This window comes from Mesocricetus auratus, unplaced genomic scaffold, assembly GCF_017639785.1.
Source record: "Mesocricetus auratus isolate SY011 unplaced genomic scaffold, BCM_Maur_2.0 Super-Scaffold_100007, whole genome shotgun sequence".
In the NCBI taxonomy this organism is placed as follows: Eukaryota; Metazoa; Chordata; class Mammalia; order Rodentia; family Cricetidae; genus Mesocricetus; species Mesocricetus auratus.
The window spans coordinates 80,915,212-80,931,959 of NW_024429191.1; the positions used below are offsets into that span (position 1 = coordinate 80,915,212).

The 16,748-nt window shown below is 48.5% G+C and overlaps 1 protein-coding gene and 2 non-coding genes across 3 annotated transcripts; 1 reads left to right on the top strand and 2 right to left on the bottom strand.

The window, feature by feature from the left end:
* Positions 1 to 254: 254 nt before the first annotated feature.
* On the bottom strand, positions 255 to 2,400 carry Arl4d (ADP ribosylation factor like GTPase 4D). The gene is made up of 2 exons (XM_005070063.4): positions 2,252 to 2,400; positions 255 to 1,499 (listed from the first exon to the last, which is right to left on the bottom strand). The coding sequence occupies exon 2, from the start codon at positions 1,421 to 1,423 to the stop codon at positions 818 to 820; it is 606 nt and encodes a 201-aa protein (XP_005070120.1). The 5' UTR covers positions 1,424 to 1,499; positions 2,252 to 2,400; the 3' UTR covers positions 255 to 817.
* Positions 2,401 to 8,510: 6,110 nt separating this feature from the next.
* Positions 8,511 to 8,701, bottom strand: LOC121141705. Its single transcript, XR_005878661.1, has one exon. It is a non-coding gene; the product is annotated as a U2 spliceosomal RNA (small nuclear RNA).
* A 7,585-nt stretch (positions 8,702 to 16,286) lies between these two features.
* LOC121141699 lies at positions 16,287 to 16,477 on the top strand. The gene has a single exon (XR_005878655.1). It is a non-coding gene; the product is annotated as a U2 spliceosomal RNA (small nuclear RNA).
* The last annotated feature ends 271 nt before the right edge of the window (positions 16,478 to 16,748 follow it).

Below are 16,748 nucleotides of genomic sequence, written 5' to 3' on the forward strand. Positions count from 1 at the left end.
GGTGAGAAGCTAGAAAGGATCCATGACCTCCTAAAACTAGATCAGGCAACAACAGCTTTAGCAGGTTTCAATTACCTCCAGAACTCGTATGGGCTATCCCATTAGCACGCAATCTAATTTGTCAGTATTTGTTTTGTTAATTCAGGAGAAGCATCCCCCCCCCCAAAAACACACACACATACTCTCAAAGCAAATCCCAAACTCCCCATTGGGCTAGATAAGGGGAGAAGAAATTGCCAGATCCAAACAGGAGCTAGAATCATCTAACTTTAATAACTTACAGGCAAATACTAAAAAAAAAAACAGTAATAACAGAGGACACACAAGGCTTATAAAAAGGGCTGGGCATCTACAAGCGTGGGGAGGATTCTTGGCACTTTCACAGACACAAAAAGATTGTGACCAGAAGAGCGAGCAGCTGAGGAGACCCCTCCCCCCAACTGTGGGGAGAGGGAAAATGTCCTCCGTTCATCCCAAATGCATTCTCAGGGCAACTTTCTCACACCGTCCCCTTGCAAAAACAAAAATACACATCCAAATAAAACGCTAGGGAAGGAAACGGAGAACCAGGGTCGAGGTAGAGTCAGCGTTTACATTTTCATCTCCGGTCTTGCAGCCCCTACCCTCTAGAGGTGAAGAGCAGAGAAGACACTTCATCTCCCCTCCCCCATATGGCACCGAAACAGGACACGGCCATGCTCCTTAGTTCTTTGAGATGGACAGGTCCAGCACCCATGCTGGCTGGGAGGTCACAGGCCCTGCTGGACTATCGTGTTAAGTACTGACCCCTAGTAGGCAGGGTAGGGGCGGCCTCGGGTCACCGTCTCTTCTTGCTTGCCCGAGGTGCCTTCTTCCTCTTCAGAATCATCTCGTACAGGCGCTCCAATCCTGGCTGCAGGCCCAGGCCGTCCACAGCACTGCAGCCTTGTACATGGGTGAGCGTGGCAGTTGCCAGCTCCCGGACAGCCAGCCTCTTCTCCACCTCGGCGGCACTCAGTGCCCCGGGCTGGTCCTGCTTGTTGGCCAGCACCAGCACCGGCACCCCCTGGTTGTCTGAGGCCTTGCTGATTCGGTGTAGCTCCACCTTGGCCTCCTCTAACCTTTCAGTCTCTGCAGAGTCCACTACAAACACCAGTCCGTCTGTCCGGCGGGTGTAGGAGCGCCACAGTGGCCGCAGCTTCTCCTGACCCCCAACATCCCACACTTGGAAAGTGATTCCACGGGACCCCCCCAAGGGCACTCGAATCTTCTCAGTGTTGAAGCCCTTGGTGGGGACACTCTGGACAAACTCCTTGAACTTGAGGCGGTAGAGAAGGGAAGTTTTCCCAGCTGAGTCCAGCCCAATGACCACAACATGCAGGGCCTGGAAGTGAGGCAGAAAGGACGAGGCTGTGGGTGCCATGTCAGCCAGGTGGTTCCCCATGGCGACCTAAGCAGCAGGCTCCGGTAGAGGCCAGGAGGGGAAGCCTTGAAATGGCAGGTAGCACAAACTGGGTTATCTAAACAAGGAAAAGTCGAGAGAAGAGAGAGAAAAGAAAGGCTTAGAATAAACACAAACTTGCAACCTCGGGATCCCTTCCTAAGTCAACCTCACCCTTCTAAAAATTCCTTTTATTAAAGCGGGTTTTTAGGTGCCTCTTTTTCACAATTAAAAAATTATTTTGTGCATGTATAAGCTACACACAGCTTGAGTGTAGGAGTCGGGACGACTTGCACGAGTATGTGGTTCTCAGGGATCTAATAGGGTCCTCAGGCTTTAGGGCAGGCGCTTTTAACAGCTAAACCATCTCACCTGCCTTCCTCATTCCCCTTTAATAAAAAAAAGGGGGGAGTAGCTACAGGTGTAACAGGCGTTCTCCTGCCCCAAGGGCCCTAGAAGAGGTCCGAGGTCCGAGAAACCCCCAGGTGCTAGGATCCCCGAGGGTGCGGGACCCTGCGAGTTCGATCTCAAGTCAGGTCATTTTGCTGCGCCCCTCTCCCAGCCTGAGGAGTGGAAGCAGACGCTATGACTGCCATTCCCCAGAGGAGAATCCTCGCAGTTAGGAGGCGGCCGTCGTAAGAGCCCCGATCCGGGTCCGGGTCCCACACACCCTCGGCATACCCACACTGTTGGCATGCCCTCGGGAGCTGTGACCGCCATCCCAAGCGTCCTGCGACAGCCCAGCCTGCCTTCCTCCCGAAGCCGCCAGCGGTTCCCCCCAAGCCTCGGAAGCTGGCGGCTCTGCACGGCCCGGACACCCCCCCCCTTTACCTTCAGTCAGCCGCACTCCCCACCAGCCACGCCGACCAGACACCCGAACACCGCGTTTCAGCCACGGTGGACTTTGCGGCGCCGCTGGTCAGGTTGAGCATTAAAAACCCTCTCGTGAGGTCACATGACGCGGACCAATCAGCGTCCCCCAGGCGGAGCCTCTGCAGCCCCATCCTGGGGAGGGACGCTCGCTCTATCCGGAACCGCTTTATTTAATCTTTTTTTTTTTTTTTTTTTTTTTTTTACTTTATTCCAGTATTTGGAATAGAGCCTGGAATTCATCAGGGCTGATAGGTGAGAGGAACCGAAGGAACAGGCGTGGCCGCGTCTGACGACAGCAGGGAGAGAAACGTCTAACCCTGACACCGCCCATCCCTTTCCCGCAGACAGAGCTGCTGGCCCCACCAGCCGTCTCCCTCTACCTAAGGGTGTGCTCCAATAGATGCTGACAAGTGCCGTCTTTTTCCTCATTCAGTCGTCTTCTGGCTTTCTTCGTACAGTTTTCAAAACAGTGTTTGCCTGGAAGCCCCATACAGCTGGTTCATAGTACTAAGCCCGTTACTGAGCCAGGGCCTCATTTAGCCCATTGGGTCTGAACTTATTTTGTAGTGAAGGATGACCTTGAACTCCTGAGCCTCCTACCTCTACCTCCCAAGTGCTGGGATTGCAGGCACACGCCTTCCCCCAGCCTCCCACCCCGGAGACAAGGTTTCTCCGTGTAACTTTGACCTGGAATTTGCTCTGCAGACCAGACTGGCCTTGAACTAGAGATCCACTCGTCTCTGCCTCTGCCTCCAGGGTGCTGGGATTAAAGTGTTCACCACCAGCGCCCCGCTACTGCTCTAGCAGCTATTTTTATTGCCCCTTCTAAATGTATTTATTTGTATTTTGGGGGGATGATTCCGAGACGGGGTTTCTCTGTGTAGCTTTGTAGACCAGGCTGGCCTCCAACTCACAGAGATCTACCTGACTCTGTGTCCTAGGTGCTGGGATTAAAGGGGTGCATAACACCACCCGGATCTAAAATTTATTTTTATTTATATGTATGTGTGTGTAAATATATGCCGCATGTGTTCAGAAGGTGTTGGATCCCTAAGAGCTAGAATTACAGCGCTGACTGCCTGGCATGGGTGCTGGGAACTGAACCTGGGTCCTCTGAAAGAACAGTAAGTACTCTTAACCACTGGGCCATCACTTCAACCATTTGGGGGTGGGGGGTTAGTTAGGTTTTGGTTTTTTTGAGACAGGTATTTCTATATTTCCCTAAATATCCTGGAACTTGCTATGTAGATCAGGCTGGCCTCAAACTCAAAGACTGGCTCGCCTCTGCTGACCATCACCCCAAACCGCTCTGTTTTGTTTGTTCTTGTGTTTTGGTTGGTTTTGTTTTGTTCCGCTTTTCTGAGATGGGATCTCACTATGTAGTCCAGGCTGGCCTGCACTCACTGGCAATCTGTGAGCCTCAGCTTCCTGAGTGCTGAGACAGCTGGCCATTTCCTCTACTGATTCTCACAATAGCCTGTTAGGAACCGTTGTATGTAACTTACAGATACAAAGTTCAATTGGTCATAACCACTACAGTCTGTAATCCTATGCACTCTGGAGGCTGAGGCAGGAGGATGGTAAATTCAGAACTTCTCTAAGCTGTATAGTGAGTTCAAGCCAAGCATGGGCACCTTAACATGAACCTATTTCAAAAATACCGATGACCCAGGCATGCGAGGGCAGTGGTACAGCATTTGCCTAGCGTGCAGGCTTTGTTCTATCCCCAGTACTCTGGTGAGTTAGTGAAGAGAAAATAAGGCCCCTGTTGACCTCACACTGGTCTCTTCGTGAGTTCTAGTGCTACAGATGCCTCAAAGTTCTTACTGCGTAAAGAGTGCAGCCAGTGGCAGTTGGGAAAACGTATGCCGAGTTTTTACAGATCATCCAACAGGAGCCTGTAGGATTTTGGAGGAGGGAAAGAACATGTCAACTAGAAGCTTCTGGAAAGACTTCTAGAGGCAGAATCTAGGTGGGGGCATCATGCTTAGTAGCTGCAAGTTCTGGTTTCCCTGAAGGGGAGGGGATGTCACAAAGGGTAATGTGACCAAAAGGACAACAGGGTCACCCTTATTAAAGGCTAAAGTGTAAAGAGGATTAGAAAGGGAGGAGGGGAAGTTATTGCAGATTGCAAGGGTCCAGCCCTTTCCTGCCCAGCCACATCCCGCCAAGTGCTCCCAGGAGTCTACACCAGCCTTGCCACCTTTTTCCCCCTCCCTATCACAAAACTAGCCACCCGGCTTGTCTGGCAGCTCAGGAAGCCTCCAGATCCCTAGAGACCTTCAGAAATTAGTCTAGGACCAAGACCTTACAAAACTAACTGCTTTACCTGCCCCAAATGGGGATGATGGGACAGACTGGAATGGTAGCTGAAACAGAGAGGCAGAGATGAGCATGGTGAAGCCGGCAGAGGAGAACCATGGGACAGGCCAAGGGCACAGGGAACACCACCATGCAGAGTGGCACTGCCTGTCTAAAAGCTTAACACAATTTTCTTTTTGAAAATTCATAATTGAGTCAGGCACAGTGTTCCAGCCCTGTGATCCCAGCCCTGGGAGGTAACAAGTTCCAGGTGAGCCTAGAACCCCCCAGATGACTTTCAGGACAGCCAGAGTTACAGAGCAAGATTCTTTCAAAACACAAAAAGACCAAGTTGGGTGTGGTAGTCCACACCTCTAATCTCTGCACTTGAGAGACGGAGGTAGAAGGATCAGTTGTGTAAGGCTATTCTCTATTATGTAATAAGTTTGGGATCAACCTGGGCTATAGACCATGTCTCAAACACAAACAAGCAAACAACAAACAAAAACACTAATAACATAAGGAGAGGGAGGAAAGAAGGGAGAGAGAGAAGAAAGACTCTAAAGCAAGGCAGTGAGACTTTAATTACTAAGCAGGATTGGGGTATATTTTGTTTAATTAAAAAAAACCAACCCTGAAGCATAAAACGACTGCACAACTTATCCAAGGTCACCCCCTCCCTCCCCAGGAACTGAGCAAACAATTCTAGCTTTGAACCAAGGCTATAATGACTAGGAACTGAAAGCACACAAGTTGTCATGTGCCTGCCACCTTTCCAACACCATCCCCCCATCCTGGGATTCACACCCAACATGGAAACTGACACTCATCTGATAAAGAAAATGAAACTGACACCCTCACTCCTCCCTTTATCTTTCATGTTTGCAGGGAAGGTGTGGATGGACAAATGGGAGTTGGGGAGGGGAAGGATACAGGAAGGAGGGGTTCCCCCCATTTTTGATGGGTTGTTTGTTTTTGTTTGAGGGTGATGGCATTGCTCAGTGAGGTCTTTTAAAGAGACACAATTTAAGTGACCTGAGTTAGAGAAGTGTCCCAGGCAGTGGGACAGATGAGCTGGGAGTCACTGCTTCCTTTCTTGGCTTCCCACCTGGATCAAAGTCCAGCTGTTTAGTCAGCACTTTGAACCCTGGAGGGTGGAAACTTGCTCTTATCTGCACACGATGTGTGTGGCATCCGCTAAATCAGAAATCCTGCAAGACGGAATGAGTATGCCGAGGAGAGCCCTGATCACGGGGCCACACCTCTACCTTTAGTGTATGAGATGGGCCCTTGAGCTTCTGTTAGTAATGTCTAACCAAGACTGGACTTGAAACTCTGCATTTCAAAGGATCAGAAGTTGAACATTGTCTTTCTTTCTTTTTTCTTTTTCTTTTCTTTCTTTCTTTTTTATTTTTATTTTTTTGTTTTTGGAGACAGGGTTTCTCTATTGCTTTGGAGCCTGTCCTGGAACTCGCTCTGTAGACTCTTGAACTCACAAAGATCCACCTGTCTCTGCTCCCGAGGGCTAGGATTAAAGTTGTGCACTACCAATGCCTGACTTTCAAAATTATCTTTAGCTACAAACTAGGGTTGAGGCAAGCCTGGGCTACATGATATCCTTCCTAAAATATTGGGGAGGGACCAGTGTCATGGCATAGCCAGTAAAGGCCCTGGCCCACAAGCCTGACATCCTGCGTTCAATCCCCAGAACCCATATAAAGGTAGGAGAGAACAGACTCTGCAAAATTGTCTTGTGACCTCCACTGTTGAACACACACTCACACAGAAATGTACACACACATATAAAACATAAACTATAAGCAGGGCTGGAGAGTTGGATCGATGGTCAAGAGGACCTGATGCTCTTGCAAAAGACCAAGTTCAGTTCCCAGCACCCACATGGTAGCTGGCAGTCCTCTGTAACTCCAGTTCCAGAGAATCTGATTCCCTCTTCTGATCTCCTTGGGCACCAGGCTCACACAAGGTGCAAAGACATACATTCAGAGAAAACACTCAAATGCATAAAATAAATAGAGCTTTATGAAAATAAGTAAAACATTGGGGGAATTTTTAATCTCCTAGTTATTCTTTGACAATTTCACGTATGTAGAATTTTTTAATTTTTCATTTTATGAGTATGGGTGTTTTGTCTGCATGCATGTTTGTGTGCCATGTGCATGGCCAATTGCCCTCAGAGGCTAGAACAGAGTGTCTGATCCATGGAATTGGAGTTTCGGATGGTTGTTAGCCACTGTGTGGGTGCTGGGAATTGAACCTGAACCCTGGTCCTCCTGCCTCTGCCCTCAAGTACTGATATTGCAGAGTGTGACACCATCCCTGCCCCCAAGGCATTTTAACCAAGTACATGTTTGAATGAACAGATGAAGAGTCTGCAGGAGATGCAGGGAGTGAGTGAGGGCTAGAAGCAGATGAAGCAGATATCAACTAGGGACTCACGAAGACTCATTCCACCAGATCCATCAACCCCACCACCACCACTTCTCTTTCTTTTTGGTTTTTAGGACAGTGTTCCTCTGTGTAACAGCCTTGGCTGTCCCGGTAATTCACTTTGTAGCCCAGGATGGCCCCCGAACTTACAGAGATCCACCTGCTTCTACCTCTGGAATGCTGGGATCTAAAGCGTGCACCACCTGGCTATCACCACTTTTCTTTCTTTCTTTTTTTTTTTTAAAGATTTACTTATTCTGCATGCAACATACAACATTCTGCCTCCATGTGTGCCTGCAGGCCAGAGGACAGCACCACATCTCATTACAGATGGTTGTGAGCCACCATGTGGTTGCTGGGATTGAACTCAGGACTTTTGGAAGAGCAGCCATTGCTATTAACCTCTGAGCCATCGCTCCGGCCCCTATCACCACTTTTCAAATCCCATTTTTTTTCCAAAACAAAATGGAGAAACATCTGTGTGTGGTTGCCCATGCCTAAGACCAACACTTGGAAAATCCAAAGATTATCTTGATTTTGAGACCAGCCTCATCCTAGACTAGCCTGGGATATACAGTAAGACTATTTCAGAGAGAGAGAGACAGACCCAGAAAGTGAGAAAGTAGTCACACACAAAACCACACGACTCGTCTCTCACAATGGGTGCTGGAGCAAGGTATGTGTTCCCAAACAGGAATATTGTCCCTTAAACCAATAAATAATAGCACCCAAGGCTGGAAATTACCATATGCTGCCACCTGGTGGACAAATTTGTCACTTTAATTTTTCTAAGAAGCAAAGATTTTTTTGTTTGTTTTTTGTTTTTTTGGTTTTTCGAGACAGGGTTTCTCTGTGGCTTTGGAGGCTGTCCTGGAACTCCCTTGGTAGTCCAGGCTGGTGTCGAATTTACAGAGATCCGCCTGCCTCTGCCTCCCGAGTGCTGGGATTAAAAGCAAAGGTGTTTGGATCCCTATGATTCCTAAATTTTCTTTTTGACAGTAAGGCTGGAAAACATACCCGTTTAATTTTTTTTTCCTTCTTTTTGGTGATAAAAACTAAGCAGCTGAACCAGCGATGCACGTCTTTAATCCCGGCACTCCGGAAGCAGAAGAGCCGTTACCAAAAGAAAAAAAATTGTTTTGTTGAGACAGGGTTTCTCTGTGGCTTTGGAGGCTGTCCTGGAACTCACTCTGTAGATCAGGCTGGCCTCGAACTCACAGAGATCCGCCTACCTCTGCTTCCCGAGGGCTAGGATTAAAGGCGTGCAGCTCGGCGGGGAAAAAACAGTATCGGAGCGCATATAAATCTGGTGGAGACTACTAAGTGCGTGCTACCACTGGTTAGTAAATAAGATGCATCTGCAACCTGGTGAAGACTACTAATTGCTTGTCTAGTATCACATATTTGCCAGTGTAAGAAACACCAAAAAACAAAGTCTAACTTTCAAAACAGCATTAGAGATCCCCCGAAGGGGTGCACCGTTCCTGGAGGTACTGCAATACCAGGTCGATGCGTGGAGTGGACGGAGCAATCTCCTATTCCAACTCCTAGTTCCAAAAATCCATTTAATATATTGTCCTCGGATAGAGGACGTATCAGATATTAAACTGATAAGAACAGATACTACACTTGATCTTAGCCAAAAGGCCGAGAAGCGATAACTCCTCACTTCCAAGCGACCGCGGCACTCACCCGCGCACTCACCTTTACCTCACGGTCGCCGACGCTCGCGCGCCCGCAGACACGCGCCCGACACCGACTCTCCTGCTCTATCCTCAGCACGAACGTAACTCCAGGGAAAATCTGTGAGACCAGCGTGGGCCGAGGACTTTTCGTTGCTCTCTTCGCTCCCAGAGTTCCCGGAGGACGCGGCCACCTCCTCATTTGCATGCCCCGCCCAGCGTGCAACAGGGTCTGGAATAGCTCAGAGCCGGAAGCAAGAAGAAAGGAATGCTCCTTCAGTCACTGTTCACTGTGCGGTGCCTGACCTAGGTTTTTCACAATGCTTCAGACACAGTATTGCGGACCACAGGAAGTCTTTGCTCTCTCCCACTTTCTGGGCCTAGGAGCCTCCTCCTTCTCCTCCTCCTCTCATAGGAAGCCCAGGTTAGACTGGAACTTAACTGCAACTTCCTGTCTCAACCTCCTTAGTGCTATGATTACAGGTGAGAGCCACTGCATGCCGCTTGGAGCTCCTATGTATCAGTGTTAAATCCTAGGAGAAGCCTGAAAAATCAGGAAGCTGCAGTTGACATACTCAAGGGATGGCACCAAGAATCAGCAGAGCGGGCTGCTAAAATCCAGAGATGGAGCCGGAGAGATGGCCCAGAGCTTAAGCCCACTGGCTGCTCTGGCAGAGTTCAATTCCCGGCCACCACATGGTAGCTCACAACCATTTATAGTGAGATCTGGTGCCCCCTTCTGGCCTGCAGACAAAACACTGAACACATAATAACTTTTTTAAAAAGCCAGAGTGTAGAGCAGTGTGTGACTTTTTCTAGGGAGTCGTGAACAAACGTCTCTCTCTTTCACGCCCCGAAAAGGCATTGACAGACGACAAAAGAAAGGGTTCCACCACCCGACTACAAAACGGTTTATCAGGTGACTTACAGACACGAGGAAACATGTTACTCGAGTGAGCACGGAAAACTCAAAGACAGCTGCTTTGGCAGCCCATCCTGCCATGGGTGAGGCCGTGAAACTGTTATCTGTTACGGGTCTGGGGTCATTCAGAGACTTACTAGTCTGGCCATTACTAAATTTTAACAAGGGACTGGAAAGATGGCTCAGTGGTTAAAGAAGCATTGTCTGGTTCTTCCAGAGGACCCAGTTTCCATTTCTAGCACCTGTTGGGGTACCCCGAATTGAGGAGGGGTCCCCAAGCTGGATTCGTCACCCCAAGAATCAAGAGTCCGCGCGCCAATTGATGCAACACGCAAGAGGCTTTAATTAGGCATCTGCAGATGGGCCTCTCAGTCAGCTTTTAGACCAATTGGCCCCGAGGTTCAGTTACAATCAGCTTTTAAAGACAAAAACCACAAGCTTTTGGGAGGGGTCCTTATATTGTGAAGGGGGAAGGGGGTACGTGACACCTGTCCCGGGGAAGTAGATGTCCTTCACATCAAACCTTGGCATGAGTTAATTATCTCTCCCTAAGTAAACAGTGTTATCTCCTTGTTTCCCCCTAGTCTTGTTTGCCCTGGTCAGTTCTTCACAGGTGGCAGCCCATAATTGGCTTTTTGTGGATTTACAGCCCTTCTGCAATTAAGGTCTCTAAACCATACATTCCATTCTGTGGAATGGCCGGTTCCTGGGATGGAGTCCTTTGTTCACTTCCCAAGTTCTCTAGTGGGGTGCCCTCCCTGTTTAAGCTTATATTTTATTTCTATAAATTCGGGGTCTTACACACCCACATGGCAGCTCAAGCCAGTCTGTAACCCCAGTTCCAGAACTTCTGACACCTCACACAGACACACACAGGCAAAACACCAATGCACATAAAATAAACATAAATTATATTAAAAAATAAAGCAAAGAAGGGGCTTTCATTTAGATACTGGCACCAGGGCTACCCCCAGGCCTCGAGATTCCCAAATGTACCCAGGAGTCACAATAGTTGGCTTAATACAGGCAAAGAACAATAAATTTCATTCTGTTCACCTGCAAATTCTGTTCTGCAAAGCTTTGGTTATCTCCAGCAAAACAAGCTTTGGTTTACAGAAGCAGAAATAGTGCTTAAACTTATGACCTATTGTTTTTCAGAAACAGCAATTTTGTTACATTTGTACAATTTTAACAAAAGACCAGGCCATCACAAAAAGCACCCTTAACAGCCCTTAATATTTGGAAGTCCAGCTTTGCTTTTCAGTTCTTAGGCACAAAAGCATAAGCCAGCGGTGGTGACACATGCACTTGGGAGGCAGAGGCAGGCAGATCTCCGTGAATTCCAGGCCAGCCTGTGTTACTGGAATTTTGTCTGTGCTGTGGTCCAATGTCCAGTGGAATAGAGCAGTTTGGGGGGGGGGTTCACATTCAGCTGGGGAAAGGGATCCTGCAGTTCCCTGGCAGATTTGGGACAAGAGAAAGAAAGATTTGGGTCCTCAGAGGTTGCACTGGCCTTCTGACTGGGAAGTGGATGGCACCGGTGTCTGTCTCCTGGTCACTTTTGATTATCTCAAGTGTCGTTTCTTTCTTTTTTTTCTGGGGGGGGGGTTGAGACAGGGTTTCTCTATGTTAACATCTCTGGTTGTCTTGGAACTTGCTCAGCAAATCAGGCTGGCCTTTAACTCACAGAGATCTGCCTGCCTCTGCCTCCCAAGCGCTGGGACTAAAGGCGCCTGACTCAGGTTCTTATTTTTAATATTTTTCCCTTTATTTTAATTTATAATAAATAGTAAAAGAGATCACTATAAACCTGGTTTGCAGAATGAAATCCAGGATAGCCAGGGCTACATGAAGAAATCCTGTCTTGAAAAACCAAAACAAACAAATAGACAAAAAAACTCATCAAGTTAGCCATCATGTTCCCCATTGTAAATCTGGGCTATGGGATGTCTTCTCTGGCCACAACAGTTACTGCTTATTTAGGTAGATGGGATCCGGTACATAGGTTTCAGAGACTTCCTGAGCCTTGTAAGTTTTATTTACTTCCTCCCTCTTAACAGGCTTCCGTTTTTTGTCTCCAGGTGGGAATGTTTCAATTGAGCAGAAATCCCTACACAAAATGGCCAGTAAACAAAATCAGATCCAGAAGCCTTAATAACGGCTGGGGCAAGAGGTTAAGTCAGGGCTACAGGGCCGGGCGGTGGTGGCACATGCTTTTAATCCCAGTACTCCGGAGGCAGAGGCAGGCGGATCTCTGTGAGTTCGAGGCCAGGCTGGACCGAAAGCCTCCAAAACAATGCAGAGAAACCCTGTCTCGTAAAACCAACAACAAAAAAGAAAGGGCTACGGGCTGGCTGACCGAGCAACACCTCAATAGAACACTCAGACTACCCTAAGAGGAAGAAAGCAGGTGAGCGCACGCGCGTGTGTGAGCGTGTGTGTGTGAGCGTGTGCGTGCGTGCATGTGTATGTGAGCGTGTGTGAGTGTGTGTGAGCGTGTGTTTGTGCGAGTGTGTGAGCGTGTATTTGTGTGTGAGCGTGTGTGTGTGTGAGCGTGTGTGTGAGCCTGTGTGTTTGTGTGAGTGAGCGTGTGTGTGAGCCTGTGTGTTTGTGTGAGTGAGCGTGTGTGTGTGTGTGTGTGTGTGTGTGTGTGTTGGGGGTGGGGATTGCTTGATTGCTTTCTCTCAAAACTTAGGTCTCAAAGAACCTGCAGACAAAGGGCTAACTGATGTGCCCTAACTCAGGCTGCCAGTCTCTCTCAGCATTACTAGTACCTGTTAGTTACAAAGTCCCGGCTCCCACCACCATCCCCTACCTTAAACCTCTCTGGTCCCTTGGCTTTGCTCCCCCCCCCCCCAGCTTCTCTTCTTGTATAACTCAGCCATTTTGGCTACATGCCGTCTGGGTTCACTTGGTCCTCCTCCTCTTGGCTCCTTACTGAACCTCTCCTGATCCTCTTGGTTACTTCCAGTCCCCTCACTTGGCCTGGTCTGTGCTGCTGGCCCTGTCCACTCTGGACTCTTCTAAATGCCTCTGGCTCTGTTTTCCCTCACTATCTATAATAAAACCTTCTCTTCAAGCACACCTAGGGGTGACCGACCATATCCTCATTGTCATTCAATGACCAAATCTGGATCCTAGTGGTGACAGTGTAGGGGACAGAAGTGGCTAGATTCAGGGGTATATGGAAAGAAGCCCTGCTGGCATTTGCACTAAGTGCTTTTAACCGCCAAGTCATGTCTCCAAACTCCAGATTTCATTTAAAATTATTTTTACTCACCTAACCAGCAGACCCCCCATCCTCTATTAGATGCTATGAACTATACACTTGGTTCTTGGGATCAAAAAATGAAGTTGTTGGTCCCTTAGATCCTTAGGAGCTTTTGCATCACTGACACAGAAGAACTCATAAACACACAAGTAACTAAAATACGTTGAGTTTTTTAAAATGTTGAGTTTTGCCGGACGTTGGTTGTGCACACCTTTAATAGCAGTACTCAGGAGGCAGAGGCGGGCGGATCTATGTAAGTTCGAGGCCAGCCTGGTCTACCGAGCCAAGTTCCAGGACAGCCTCCAAAGCTATACATAGAAACCCTGTCTCAGCCGGGCGTTGGTGGCGCACGCCTTTAATCCCAGCACTCGGGAGGCAGAGGCAGGTGGATCTCTGTAAGTTTGAGACCAGCCTGGACTACCAAGCGAGTTCCAGGACAGCCTCCAAAGCCACAGAGAAACCCTGTCTCGAAAAAAAAAAAAAACAAAAAAAAAAGTTGAGTTTATTACTCAAGTTTTATGACTAAACAGAGGGAGACTTCTAAGAAGGGCTCTTTAACAGCACCGGCAGGCCTTGCTCCTCCTCGCTCCCTTGTAGATTACATTTCTACAGGAGCCCCCAAGGTCCATCCCCTTATTTGGCCACTGCTTCATCCCTGAGACTGATCACCAAGGTCCAGCAATCAAAATTCATTATTTGGCCATGGGGGCTAACTAGTGCAATCAGGACTTAACAAGTCACCCTAGGACTTACAAACTTCACCCCAGCACAGAACTCCCCCTTTTCTCCTTAAAATCCAACTCCTGAAAACAGCAACAGTAAACCCCTGCTTGCTACTGCTCCTTGTCTGAGTTTGCAGCCTCCACACCCCTCCCCCACCATCCCTGCTTGCCCCTCTGCGGTAATAAACCTCCTTATGTTGAGAATTAGTGTCTAAGTGTGTTCTGTGCCCTCTCCAAGACCCCCTTACAAAAGGAATCCACAGTAATGTGTAAAGTATGTAGACCTAAGACTTGGTATTTGCAATGTCAAAGAAGCTTGTTAATTGGCTACAAGCCTCTAATTGTTTAGTTCCTTTTGAATTCACAGAGCTGTGTATATTACTTTGTAATAGGGGTTATTAACTTGGAGAGGGGTGGGTGGATGGTTCATCTTCTATGCTGTTTGTGTCATGTCCTCAAACAGGAGCTACTAGATAGGGAGACAGAAACTCTTTATATGCTAACTAAATCCCTGTCTATTTCCACACACTCTCTTTAGGTGCTTTCTTTCCTTTCTCTCTTTGGAACGCCATACCTGGTTTTTTGATGCCACTCAGGATTGAACCCTGGGTTTCATGCATGCTAGGCAAACACTCCACCAACCAGGCTTTACCCCCAGCCCCCAGGCCAACCTGCCACTTAACCCAGGATCATAAAAATGATGGAGGACAGCACTGAGGCTTAGATGGACAGACAGCATGTGTTTGGGGCTCACTCTGATCAATCAGGACTTAGGACATCCTTCTGTCTACTTGGTCTTCACTGTCACAGAATTGGAATTGATAGACCTCAAGTGTCTCCAAAATAGAATCTGGCAGGCTGTGGTATTTGTGGGTCTCCTGACTGCAGATTTGTCTCAGCACCAGACACAAGGCTTCACTGTGACATCAGGCCTTGGACCTAAACAGCTCACAATAACTGGCAAATTACTACTTTGGCTTCAATGGATGGTCAAAAAGGATCATCAAGGAAAACCTTGTATGTTTTTTGACTCTCTCTTCCACATTAGAATCCTAGACTTCAGGGAGGAATGAACAGGGCTTCCCGAGGGTGTCAGGGCCCAGCTATGATGAATATAGGTAGAAGTGTTTCTCTTACCACCCTGAACTACCAGCCTAGGGGTGGCACCATCTCCAGTTAGGTCCTCCCACATCAATCATTAGTTAAGAAAGTGTCCCATAGACTGATGAGAACATTTTCCTCAGTTGAAATTTTCTAACCCACTCTTGTCATACTGACAAAAACCTAAGTATTTGACTGAGTTTACCCAACATGCACTTGTTGGTTTCTTGGCTGTAGAACCTAGGGCCTTTTCCTATCACAGAGCTACAGTTTCAGATATGTGACACGAGACTGTTTTGTAGGGGATCAAATCCAGGTTTTAGTGCATGCTGGGCAACCAACCACTCTACCAACTGAGCAGCGCGCGCACACACACACACACACACACACACACACACACACACACACACACACACCCCACAAACACATTTTTTTTTCCGTCAAGTATCTCACTGCCTCAGCCTGCCAAGCACTAGGATTACACTTCCAATACACTGGCGCTTTCCTCCTCGTCCACTAAAGTATCAGAACTTCTGAAGCAGGGAATGGGAAGAGACTCCAGACATCCATCGATCCTTGTCCTAAAGGTATCCCTGCCCAAAAGCGTTCCAGTAATTTCACTTGGGCATAGCTTTACACTGCACAGCCCGGGCCAGCCTGGATCACTGGGTCCTCCTATGGACCAGCCTGTGGAGTTGAATACAGGTCTGCGCCATAAAGCTCAATCCAAAGTGAGTTTTAGTTTGAATTTCTTAAAGGAACTGAACCGCCGGGTGTGCTAGCCCACAGCTTTACAAAGGCAAGACCAGGCAGGTCTGTGAATTTGAGGAATAATCAGGGATACACAGAGAGACCCTGTCTCAAAATACAAGGAACCCAGCTGTTGAGGCAGGTTGTGAGGCAGGAGGATCACCAAGTGTTTCAGGTCTGGGCTTCCAAGGTGAGAGACTCTATGCGAAAACAAGACGAACAGGGAGAGGAAGGGACGAAGGGAGGTCGGGGGCCGCAGAAATCCCAGAGAGCTATGTTATAGCACAGGAGCTGAAATCCCCTGAGCGGATCACAAGGTGCCTTCCCCGGGGCCGCAACACCCGCCCCCTTCCCCTCCGTCGTGAATCTCATCTCAGGGCGAGACGAGACGCTCAATGGACTAGATGGATATAAAGGCGGCGCCGGGAGTGTGGTGGTGTCGGGGTAGGGACCCTTGGAAGGTGGATTCTGTCAATTCTGTGAAAGATTGCCAAGAGGAACCGGGCGGACAGGAGAGCGCGGCTGAGCGGTGCAGAGCAGAGACAGAACGCGCGCTGGGCGGGGCATGCAAATGAGGAGGTGGCCGCGTCTCCCGGGAACTCTGGGAGCGAAGAGAGCAACGAAATGTCCTCGGCCCACGCTGGTCTCACAGATTTTCCCTGGAGTTACGGTCGTGCTGAGGATAGAGCAGGAGAGTCGGTGTCGGGCGCGTGTCTGCGGGCGCGCGAGCGTCGGCGACCGTGAGGTGAAGGTGAGTGCGCGGGTGAGTGCCGCGGTCGCTTGGAAGTGAGGAGTTATCGCTTCTCGGCCTTTTGGCTAAGATCAAGTGTAGTATCTGTTCTTATCAGTTTAATATCTGATACGTCCTCTATCCGAGGACAATATATTAAACGGATTTTTGGAACTAGGAGTTGGAATAGGAGCTTGCTCCGTCCACTCCACGCATCGACCTGGTATTGCAGTACCTCCAGGAACGGTGCACCCCTTCGGGGGATCTCTAATGCTGGTTCAAAAGTAAGTCAAATGTTGTCCTTTCCTACTCTCTTATTTAAGTCTCCAGGATTATGCTTGTGTTCTTTTTGGTTGTCCAAACCAAACCCACCGCAAGAAAAGTATCTTTACCACCGTGTCTAGCTGCACAGCACATTTTTTTTTACACTAAAACCAGCAACTTGACACGGTGGACAAATGATAAGCGAGGTGGGATGCACACTCTTAGCACTCAGGCAAGCAGGTGGGTCTGACTATTCGTATTCAT